Genomic DNA, 12,920 nt, shown 5'->3' with positions numbered 1-12,920 from the left:
TTACATAGCTATAAACCTTCATTGCATAGCTATTTCATATCTTTTTTTAGCCACATCAGCATAGCCCCCTCTTCATCCATTGCAGACTGCCAAAACAGTCTGATTGCCATCTCCTCTTGGCTTCTTTTATTCTCTTCATAGCATATCAGCTGCCTAATTAAAATAAAGGTACCTTTTTCTGTCATCCATTCATAGAAGATCTCAGATATTACATCGCCCTGGTATGGTTGCACTCTTTGGCTGGCTGCCATCCCAACTACATCAGCCAATGCATCTGCTATGAGGGTTTATCTAGTGGTCAAACCTGCTCATATTTCAATGTTGATAGAAACCTAAAAGTTGTAATCTCGTTCATCTCTGAACAGGCAGTTTGCCTAGTAATAGCCTACCTCTTTGTTCCCAGTAACATATACACTCTAATATATTTAGCTTCCTCCATTATATCTCATATCACATGCCACAGGAGGCCTGTACAGCCCGTTGGATTCTGCCCTCCAGGTATTTTGGACTTCAGCTTCCAGAATTCCTAGCTGGCCAGGGTTTCTGGAAGTCTATGTATGTTTCCAGGCCTCAAAAATAAACCAAGCCTGTAACAACATAATTTCAGTTGAGAAGCTGATTGTGAGGTCTGAAAGAGATCCCCACTTGCCTTAAAAGCATACAAAAGAGCCAGACTTATCTTCAAGGTTACACACAATTTTGAAGTAGCAGTAGTAACTAATATTTTCATTATGATTCTGAACTCTTTCACTTCCATGGATGAAACCTCATCCTTGTCAGAATGAACTAGATTAAATGGGTACCACACATTTTGGTTGGCCAACACCACGAAAAAAGAGAAAAGAAAAGAAAAGCAAAACATCTCTAATTGTAAGAAAAGGCCTCTTGGGGTAGTTATGGCCATTATCCTATTAGAAAGAATATTTTCCTCTTAAGAATTCTTCTTCTAAGAACCTTATCTAGAAATTACCTACTTTCCAAAGGCTCAACTCAGAAATATGGAGCAATAGTATTTTTAAAATTAAGAATGCAACTATGTATTGAAACAGATAACAGTTGCTTTCATTTTTTAATATCATGACCATAAATGAAGTAAAATACACTTCTCGTTCCCAAATGAAATCACAAAAGTTTCAAGACATAAAACAATAGTCTCTCACTAAACAATTTTCTGCAAAGTGGAATGATGATCATTCTTAAGTTTAGGATATTCTGATTCTGTAGTTAACTCAGTGTTATCAATCCAAATGCCAGTTAGAAAAATTATCTGAAAGGCAGTAAACTGCTAAAGACCCCTCAGCAAATTAGCAGTTTGAATGAAATACCTTTGAAAACACACCCTATCAAATATCAGCCAACAATGTTCTTTCAGCAGATATGTCTTCAACGGTTGTGTTCCTTTGTTACACCCATAACTTGAAAGACTAAAGTAGTACATCTGAGCTATATATGACTGTTTTATATATAAAGTTAGATGCCACATCTAATTAGCCCAAACTGCCAAATTAACATAGGATTTAAACTACAATAAGAAAACTAAGGATGCATTAATGCAGTAATGTATTATTATGGTTGCTAGAAATTCTTAATGGGGTCTGTAATGGTAAAATATTGTATTTTTCTACAATTCAGCATTTTCTTCTCTTTTCATTAGAGTTTGCATGGGAGGGGTGTCAGATTGCTTTGGTATTTTAGTTAGCATTTAGTCCTTTAGTTAGTCTGCATTGTTTCAGTCTAACATTTTAGAAACTGCATTTGAGCTTTTGCCCAGTTTTATATATGTGTGTCTTTCTTTGTATCTGTATGTGTGTATACATAAAGCTTTCCCCCACTTTTCCTTGCTTCATTTTTTTGGTTATATGTTATTATGTCTATTGCAACTAATAAATATACTATATATTTCAAAGGAAGCTACTGCCCTGAATTTTGAAGATCTCAGCAGGGCTATTGATAACAGGGGATTTGGAGGTATTTGATTGATAGGATTGCCACAAATTGAAGTTCATAGTAGTTATCAATAAGCAGATTTTTGGGGTTACCACTGAATTTAGGCAAAAACAAATGCTGGATTACACAACCCAAAAATAATTACTCAGTTGAGCGTGACAAAGAAAATCCATTCTCTTGGTATATTCTGTCTTAAAATAGGCATAAATGAAAAGGGATTTGACCCTCAATTAGGAGTCAGAGTACTAGAACACATTTTCAGGAAGGATAAACCATTTTGACACATGTCAATTCATCTAAATTGGAAATTGCACTGATGAAACTCCAGTACTGAATACAGTAATACATCCAATTGTGCTTTGAGTCTACTTCAGATAATTTGCTTGTTAGATTCCAGTAATCCACTCTATCTCTCGAGAAGGATGGGTGAAGCAGATTTTAACATTCAGTCATCCCACAGCGTCACCTGCCACCTAATTAATCTGTGAAGTGGCACTAATGGCTTTGAAAACAGTTACGTTGTCTCGCCAATCGGTTAAGAGCATGGTGTCATGACAGGTCAACTAGTGTGCGCTGCAGCAGATAGGCCAAACAAGAAAAAATAGCTACAGATTAATGGCAATTTAAATATTTTTAAAATGATAATGTAGGAAACATATTAGATATTTAAATTAGTGAGGGAAATAATTGAAAATATCATTTTAAGCAAAGACCAGATATAAACATTTAAAATACATTAGTAGCATTAAGTTGGGAATTTTTAAAATCAGAGTACGTATTCAAACAGATTAAGAATTGTTTTCCTCTTAAAATATCATAACCATAAATGAAGGAAAATGCACTTCTCTATACTTTCTGAAATAAATATTAAAATAACCAATCTATGTTACTAGTTGATTGTACATATTGCCAAACTATTTCTTGAAAGCATTATAAAAGGAAGCCCTTACTCAAAAGCCACACAAGTTAGAGCTATTTGTAGTTACAAATATAATGGCAGACAGTATGCTTGGTTTTAGATGAAAACAAAGGGGTTCTTCCCCCTCTGGCAGTAAATCATGCATGAAAGGAGGACAATTTTTTCAAAACTGCATATGCCTCACATGCTGCTTCAAAATGGCAAAGCTTTGCGTGTCTGGCTCAGTGCCAGTTGACAGCTCAGCTGGATATCAATGCACATTCTGACCCCCCTTGCAGCGTGTCACTTCTGAATTGTTTCCGCAGTAGAAAGTTTATTCAACCTCTTTCTCAAATGCAGTGGACCGACCATCATTCTGCTATTTAATCATAGCAGGACAGGTTATTTTTCTGACAGCACTAAAGCCAGAGAGCAATTCCTAATGAACAGCTTGATACAAGTGGAATTTCGACTATTTTAGCCTCAATTAATTCTGCTGTCAAAACAAATGATTGCTCTTAGTACTTAGATGTTAAGCTGGATCACAAAGGTCAATTTTGTGTGTACAAACATACAAGAAAATCTTTTTGTTGCTAAAATCTGATGCCATTTCATATTTAGCATCAGCAAAAAAATTCAAGTCAAAAAATCAGAAACACATATTAAACTATAAATTCATAGTATCTTCTGAAAGTACCATTTGCAATGCTTCTAAATGAAAAACAAAGCCACTGGCTTTTCTGTACCCTTTTTGACACAATCAGTATCTAAGACATAACAAAGAAAAGAAATGCAAGAATGCTGTTTAGAAATATTTACCATGACTGTCAAATGGGTTAAACTCATATACTGAAAAATCAGGATTACTCCAATTACTTAGAATGTTAGTCTTTGACACAAAACACAAAACTGCACTATTCTTTCTGTAGGAGATAAACATACAGCAAAACCTGAAAAGTTATATAAAAAAAAACAGCAGAAAGGATTTTAACCCGACAATTGAACATAGAAACAAGTTACCTTACATGAATGCAAGCAAAATGGTATACAGTAAAATCACTTCTATGAAGCTGTATCATAGACAGACTGAAATGAAAACTAGAAAAAGATTTTAAAAATCAAGGACAAGTCATAGCCCATTCCTATAAAATCAACTGAACAAGTCAGTCATGACTAACTCAAGTCAATTGCTTTCAATGGAACATAGTCGCACAACCTAACTTTAGCTGGATTGAAAACTAGATCAATTTCCCAATGAAGCTTTGCTGGATCTCTCTTTTGTGTGTGAGCAGTTGGAAAAAAATATTTGAGATTTTAATTAGATTTTTATCAAAAGTATAGCATATACCGTTCAAGAGAAACCAGAAAAAGGTTCTATATAAAAGGGACTTTACAACATGGAAAATTCTTTCTTTTCCTTTTTTGTTGGATAGTACATCTAAATATACAAAACATCTTTTAAATAGTATTCAACTACTTTCTATTTCACTGTACAAATTTGAAAGATCCTTCTGATCATAGCCCAGTTTCTATCACAGTAGTCTTGCCAATACTGGCCTCGTCTATACTTCTGATATTTTCTGTATACTTTCTACTTAGCAAATGATTTATAAACAAATGAATTTCTGATCATGTTGTTGTACTTTTTCAGAAAACTTGCTACACCCACGTATGTGGACATATGCACTAAGGTGATCCATTATAAAGTAATAGACTGTGTGCAAATGAAGCATCTGATATAACTATATGGAGTGGAAATGGTGCTCCAGCACACAGACCTAGAAAGTAGGGAGGGAGCATGTAAAGCTCTCAAAGACTTCTGGATATCAATTTCCTTAAAGTACTGAGCAGCATTTAGTCAACTAGAAAAGGAATGGGTGCATAGAAGCTACAGCACCAAATTCTTTATCTTAGCTTCTAGAACAAGTGTTTGGTAATAGTATCATTGTGGAATAGTAGAAGCAAAGGTCAGTAAACCTGATTTTGGATCCTTACATATTTTATAGAAATTCATCCAATTTGTAAGCATCACTACTTTTCACATTCTACTGTATGATAGAGAAAATAAGAGCTATTTCATATTACTCCCCCCCCCCCCCACCCCCAAATCTGGATCAATCTTTCACTGCCTTCTTCACTCTCAATACAAACAATTTGCTCTGCTTTCCATTTTAACATTCCCATACTGCTACTTTTTAATGTTTTCATATTTTCTAAGTAACAATGACTTTCTGGATGGAAAAGTGATGAATAATAAATGCACAAAGCTCCTCTAATTCAATTTTATCCTCTTTATGATCAAGCACCCCTCCCTTAAAATTCAAAGTTGGAGATTAGCATGTGAGATAAGTAGTATAAGAGAAGCAAGTATATGTGATCTTAATGCATGTAGACACATGTTTGGTGGAGGGGAAGAAATGCAAAGACTTTTAATTATCTAGATTTGAAGAAAATCCAGTTTGAAGAAGGATCTCTGCCCCTTATGGGTTACTACAGAACCACAATGGAATCCATGGGAAAATTCAATATGTCTATTTCTGAGCTGCAGATATCAGAATAATAGGGAATGAATCTGAACACATGGTGGATTCTGTGCATTATTTACGCATTTGACCACAAGATCATATCCCTGAACCTCTCTCACACTTACTGTCAGTGGTTAAGGAAAAGTAAGTGATTTTTCTCAGCTCCAATGTCCTGATATCTGCTCCTTTCCTTATTTCTACTCCCTGTCTACTCAAAGAATTCCCTACTGCACCTTCATCTGCCAAAATAAAGAAAATCAATATCTGTTTTTAAACAACTAACGTAGTGATGCAGAAAATTTCACAGCCTGTTTCACTATAAAAAAGAAAAAAAGATAACTACAGTGGATGGCTAAAGTGAGAATGATATGGATTATGAGCATGCCAATGTTCAAGTAATGCATAAAAGTCGTTTCTGAAAAAGAAAGGGCAAAAAGCACTCAAGTACATTTATGAATAATGAAAATCCTAATCAATTTGTCCCTCCAAATACAGTGATATGTGAGATCCTACTGTTTCTTCACAATGGTAAACAAGGATACTGATACTCATCCTGCTGTGTTTAAGGTCCTAATATTTCACCAAAGCTTAGTAGTTGCGTTATTATTGATTTTTTTTAAATGTCTACTCTCCCAACAATGTTACATCCCAGTCTTATTTTCATTGCCAATTGTGAGGTCTGGAAATAACATATAGGTTTTCTTTTCATGTCAGGACTGATTTGAGAAATTGTAAGTCGCTTCTGGTGCGAGAGAATTGGCAGTCTGCAAGGACTTTGCCCAAGGGACACACAGATGACTTTTTGATGTTTTACCATCCTTGTGGGAAGCTTCTCTCATGTCCCCACATGGGGAGCTGGAGATGACAGAGGGAGCTCATCCGCGCTCTCCCCAGATTCGAACCTGTGACCTGTTGGTCTTCAGTTCTGTCAACACAAGGGTTTAACCCATTGCACCACCGGGGGCTCCTATATAGAATATATAGAATATAATCTATACAATATAAAATTCAATATAAAATTCAAAAAGCTAGAAATATTAGAATGTGCATGCATGCTCTGTTGAGACCCCAGAAACTAATTATGAGCAATATATCACTTAACTGTAGATAAGGCCAAAAAACCTTCCTTCAGATATGTTCAAAATAAACTAGAGACAAATGCTATGATGATGATAATTGACTAGTTGAGGAAATCAGGGTGGATGACAGCCAAAAGTCAAGCATAAACTATGTTTGTTCTGTTTATGTTGTCTTTGACAATATGACCAAAGGATGCAATTGATGATTCAAACAAGGCCTACTATATATCTTTTATTTTACTAGATCAAATGGAACAGGTGATTTGCTGGGCAGAGGCTAGAGAGAGATAAAAAGAATAATGATGAGCTAGCAATTCAACTGGTTCAGTCAGATTCCAGCATACAAAGCAACGGCTGCCATAAAACTGATAATACTGTTCCTACTTGATAACTGCCAAGACGTGCTGAAGATGATGGCTGGTAATCACTAATAAGACTTTGTTAAAGAGTTAAAGTTCCCACTATGAGAAAAGGAACAAATGGCAAAAGCTATATAGTTCAAGATGAACTAACTTGCCATGTAAGATAATGCAATTAATACCTTAATAGATTATATGGAAAGTATAAAATGTGTACTATGCAATGTGTCATTCAATGGAATCTTGCCAAAAACCAACAGGCAACCATCATAAGTGCCTATACACCAACACTAGATGCAGATGAAGACATCAAGGAAAAATGTGCGGACCACAACCTTCTGGAAACCGATGTCCTCACTGTGGGAGAACATGCGGTTCAAAAATAGGGCTCCACAGCCACCTACGGACCCACCACTAAGACACCACATCTGGAAGACAATCATCCTCAAGCTATGAGGGATTGCTTAAGAAAGTTGCAATGGAATGTAATATGAACCAATTACCCAGGCATTGGAACATATGTGTCTCTCCCTAAGGGGAAGTTATATATTTTTATATATTTGTGTGTGTGTGATTTTATTTAATAAATAGCCTAAAGGTTTACCAAAGAACATACTCATTATCCCACATAAATACCCTGCAATTTCAAGATTTAAGAATGCCTAAGTGGTATTTTGATGTTAACTCTGCCTGTCTCGTTTCAATCACCATCACAAATTAGACATCTAGTTAGTTAGAAGGTACTAAATACATAGAAGTAAATTAGCTGAGAAATGGCATAGAACTTTCAATCCCTGTTTCAGCAATACTCCAGCAAAGGCATTTCCACTGCCAGACAGAGTAAGAACACAGCCTATCATGTTTTGAGACAGCCCTGCATAACTTATAACTCTCAAAGCAACACAGTACACTGAAACCTGGGGGTTGCCAACAATGGACCAACAGAAAGCGGTTTTAACACAGGGCAATTTATGGCTGCATTCTGGATTAAATTTCTGGGTGCATTTGTGAAAAATAATTCTACTTATTGTTGCATATATTTCTGCTCTAATTCTCACAGACTTTAAATGTCGGGATTGCCCTTGTCATCTATTCTGTGTCTCGCCGTTTCCCACTTTATCGTGATCTATGAGCACACACACATGTGTATGTCTGTGTGTGAGAAACAGAGATATTATATATCCAAAAACACAAACTTGCAAAATGTCAGGTTTCACACACAAGGTAGTGAAATCTTGACCACAAAAAATGTATAGCATAACATATTTAGAATAATTAAAGAAGTTAAAATAATTAAAACTTAATATCTAGCTTTTATTGTTGAGAATGGATTTACATTCCTCTCCATCTGCTTTAATCATAAGTAATTTCTAGTAATTCTTGCTGTGTATGTGGACTGATATGAGCTAAAAGAAATATAAAGATGCTGTAAGAAAAGTCAGATCAAATTCCTGTCTGACCCAATGGAAAGGGCTCCCAATTCGACACACTTCTGATTGATATAATAATTATCACAAAGGGGACCTTGAAAGAAAGCAACCTGAAATGTAATGTATAGAGGAATTCAAAAGTGAGGTTTTGAGAACCATGTTCTTAAAAAAGAAAGACCAAACCCCATGAATCTAAGGTGGCATCAATTGTAATATGATTTTGAAGCCCCTAAAATTGGGGGGAGGGCACAGAATCTGTGAAATACAGTTTGTACTGTTCATGTACTATTCATACACTGCTATGACTTGAAACACAACTTTTCTTCAGAACCTTTGTTGTGCAAGGTGCCTGTAGAATGTCACATGTCTTGGTCATCACTGTTTTTAATAACATCAAAAAATATGAGGTAGAAGCAAAACTCCCAAACAATAATCTTGCACATTTCACAAAAGCTGCAAAGGAGGACTTGGTCAAGAGATAGACAATGGCTTCCATAAAAACAGTTTACCGCCGAGAGAGGGGGAGCCCCCCTTGCCCCAATGGCTCTGACAGCCCCCACCTTATTATCCCCCACTGTTTACTAGTCTGGCTGAGCTAAGTGCCACTTCCCCCTTCCCGTGCTTACCCAAAGGACCCGTAGTGCTACTAAAAAAGGGTCGTGGAAACAAGATGACTTCCAGGTTAAAACAAAATAAGGCATTGTGCAATCAGAGCAAATTCTAAAAATAGTCATTGAACATTCTTTTTTGAAAAACAAAAGCATCAAAAAGAGGAGTATGCCTTACAGTAAAAGGAGACTTATTCAGTGAAATACGATATATCTGTTGGAATTTTTAAGTATGTCATTCTTAAGTGAATGTAAGGAAATGTAAGAATCAGAACCAAGCATGCTGTAAGTAATGACAATCAAACCGCCTGGTTAATTTTATGTAATTTGCAGCCAGGATGGAGTAGTTGTAAAAGTACTAAAAGACTACAAAGCTTTTATGTTGTTTTGAGGGCTGATGCTGTAGGTTTAGAGAGTCTGTTTTGGAGGAGTGTGTTTAAGAGAATGCTGAAAAGTGCCTGAAGAAGACGGAGAAAGCTTTTGCAAGCAAGAAGACTTCAATTGCTTGGGAGTTGCTGGCAGAAAAGTCTGAGAAGAGTTCCTGTATTGTAAATGTTCTTTTGTATAAAGTCCTTTTTTACTACAGAGGCAACTGGTGTTTGTCTACTCCTTAAACCAGAGAGGGAGAGCTGCTGAGAAGGGGTTTTTTTCTGTTGCAACAAATAGAACCTTTTAATTACATCAAGCCAATATCACCAAAAACTGATTTTAAGTATCTCTATGAAGGGAAAAGGTAAAGGTAAAGGTTTTCCATTGACATTAAGTCTGGTCAGATCTGACTCTGGGGAGTGGTGTTCATCTTCATTGTCCATAGACACCTCCTAGGTCATGTGGCTAGCATGACTACATGGAGCGCAGTTACCTTTTCCTCCAGAGTGGTACCTATTGATCTACTCACATTTGCAAGTTTTCCAACTGTTAGTTCGGCAGAAGCTGGGGCTAACAATGGGATTTCATCCCGTCCTGCGGATTTGAACCACCGACCTTTCGGTCAGCAAGTTCTGCAGCTTAAAGGCTTAACCTGCTGTGCCACTGCGATCCCATATCTATGAAGGGTGCATGTACCAAATTTAGTCTTTTTTCTTGTTCACAGTGCTCTCTGGATGTAGATAAACGATAACTCTTATACATCCATCCCTCCAAAGACCTCCAGTATGTTTCAGTGGTCATGAGAGTCTGTGTGCCAAGTTAGTTCCAGGTCCATCATTTGTGGGGTACGGAGTGCAGGTGAACTATACATCCCAGTACCTACAATAATACCTATAAATCAAGATGAATTCCTCCCAAACCTTTCCAGTATTTCTTGTTGGTCATGTGTGTGCCAAATGTGGTCCAGGTCCATTGTTGGTGGGTGTCACAGTGGTCTGTCTTGATGCAGGGTGAACTACAATATTCATTCTGTTGAGTCAGTCCCCTAAAACCCCTCTAGTATGTTCGGTTACTGATCAATTCCTCTGTTTGCTGTGTGCCATAGTTAAGGGTAGCATATGATTAAGGTAGAGGCAGTGGGCGGGGTCATGCAAATAACACAGAAATGGAGAAAATCAGAAATACTGGGATGCGAAGGGAACACATCAAATCTAGGATGAAACTGTCTCCGTATGAAAGCCTTCACTTAGGTGGTGGGCAGTATGGTGTTTGCGGAGGACATTAGCAGGGGTTGGGAGACATGTTCATGAGGCTTACTGTAATCTACACTGTCTACAAGTGCTCTGGTGGCTCCTCAGCACTGTAGGTTAAAGCTGTTTGTGGAGGCCAGAGGCTGTCTGTGTAAGAGGACATCTCCACCACATACACACATTTTCACTTTTATTATGTGCATAGATTTCAGTGTACTGTATTCGATTTCTATTTTTTTTATTGTGAGAACAGCAGTTTTGCAACAAGAATTGACTTCATAGGTGGCTAGAAAAAATCTAGTCAACTGCAGTTTGCTGACCAGAGTCAAAACATTAATTCTTTCAAATCAAATTATCTAATTCCTGTTTCTCCAAACACACTGCCTGACTACAAAAAGCTAGACAAAATCATAATATCACAGATTCATTTGACCTCAATTCCTATTCAAAACTACCTGCCAATAAATATTTTCAAAATCATATTGCTCACATTTGCAGCATGTTTTCAACCATTCATGTCTATATATATATTATCATAATTTCCCTGGCTATCCATGATTTTCAATATTATTTTTAATTCAAAAACATAAACCAACACATCTACAAGCAAAGGAAAGTAAGGGCAATAATTAAAAATACACAAATGTAGAGAACAGTCTCACCCACCCACAAAAACAAAACTATAGACACTTTTGCTTTATATAAAAATACTACCACAGCTAACAAAGCAAAATCAAAAACAATCATCCTTACTATAACTAACCCATCCCTCCACCACTAAACATATACTACATATATAACAATAATACTTAATCTACAAGCCGCACACTCCTTGCCTTGTCATTTTAACTTAATTTTTATGCCCATAAAATATTACCCTTATATTGGCACTCCTCTAATTAAAAAAACTAATCAATAGTCCTTGTAACAACCCTGCAGTTCGACTGGAAATACGAAGTTAAATTCACTACCCTCTAGTATCGATCAAGATTTTTAAAGCCCATTACATCTCCCCATGACTCTTAAAAGATGGGGGGAGGGCACCCTGAGTTGGTTTAGGGGCAGTTCTAAGAGTTGCAGGGAAAGGAATTTGTAACAAAGCCTTGGTATATGTGTACAGAGGGTTAATACTTTAGTTAGACAGATTCTGAATACATTTTTAAGCATTGAAAAATCAAGAATACATTAAAATAAACATTTTAATAAGGATCATATATGCATATTAATAACCATTTAAGAAAAAAGATGTATATAATCATGTAAACAAATACACAAGGAAATCATATATCCATTACTTGTATTCTCTTACCAGGTCTCTCTTTGCCAGTGCCTTTTGATTCAGCAAATTTTTGTACCAAATTTTCAACTGTTGTATTTGTCATGTTGTTGATAAATTCTTCATGGACCTTTTGGGGGAAAACAGCACGATTAAAGTTTGATGTGCTTTGGTAAATGAAACATTTTTAATTATTCATATTTGGTTATTACTTTCTAGGACACATTCGGAATTAGAGTCAAGCTAGCTCTAAAGAATCATGAAACTAGTTCTGTAACATCAAGCTGACTTTAGGCAAGTATTCCTTAACTCTCCTATTGCCCTCCCAAAGAGTTAATAGAAACTTTTCATCAGACACAATAAACTTAATGAGTAATATCCAATGGTTGTGGCAGTCAAAGGCAATTGTGCAGCTGATGTTTCATCCATTCTTCCTTTTCTTGTAACCCCAAAAAGCTTCAGGAGTTATGCTATACAGGGGCTACAGCTTAAGGAAGAAATTAATGTATACACTTGTGTATAAGTCAAGAAATTCTAGTAAAAAAAATAAATGCAAGAAACTGACATTACTACTACTACTACTACTACTAATAATAATAATAATAATGTATGCCTGCCTCTCCTTGCCATTCCTCTAAAACACTAAGGAGTCACTCTCAAAATTTTGCTGTCCAGGTATTTAAAAAAGGACAAAAGCAGGGCCATGGCAGAGGGAATAGATGGGGTTAGTGTTTCTTTTAGATTCTCCCTGGATTGGCTAAGCTTTCATCTTCTACTATTCTATTCAGAGAAGGGGGTGGTTCTTTTTGCACAGGAGTTAATGCTGTGCCTTTGCTTTTATATAAAAAGGAACATAGGCCTTTATTGGCCTATTAAAAATGCCTCCAAATGTTAAACTACTCACTTGCAACAGGAAACATGAGCAGGATGGCAATACAGGGACAAGACCTTGCCACAAAGCTAAATACAACTCTGTTTCCATATCTAGTTTGGGAGCAATATTACAGGGGCCAATAACATCACTTGCAACATCAGAGATGCATTTATTTACTTGCTCTTCCTCCAATACGGCATATGCCATTCTATGCCAGCAATGTTTTTTTCTACATTGAAAAACAGGGCACTCATACAACAAGATTATTGGGACACTAATCTGACACTAAAAATGGCAGTAACCCA

The 12,920-nt window shown here is 36.4% G+C and overlaps 1 protein-coding gene across 2 annotated transcripts in view; it reads right to left on the bottom strand.

Annotated features, from left to right (window-relative positions):
- Positions 1-12,920, bottom strand: part of FCHO2 (FCH and mu domain containing endocytic adaptor 2) — an 80,859-nt gene that overhangs the window by 36,936 nt on the left and 31,003 nt on the right. For both annotated transcript variants that reach the window (XM_067464566.1, XM_067464567.1), the window contains exon 8: positions 11,775-11,871. In XM_067464566.1, coding sequence (XP_067320667.1) covers positions 11,775-11,871 — 97 coding nt within the window. The remainder of the gene's footprint in view (positions 1-11,774; positions 11,872-12,920) is intronic.

The sequence above is a fragment of the Anolis sagrei genome, chromosome 2 (genome assembly GCF_037176765.1).
Source record: "Anolis sagrei isolate rAnoSag1 chromosome 2, rAnoSag1.mat, whole genome shotgun sequence".
Lineage (NCBI taxonomy): Eukaryota > Metazoa > Chordata > Lepidosauria > Squamata > Dactyloidae > Anolis > Anolis sagrei.
The sequence above is the reverse complement of the archived record's forward strand: the minus strand, read 5'-3'. Positions and strand labels throughout refer to the sequence as shown.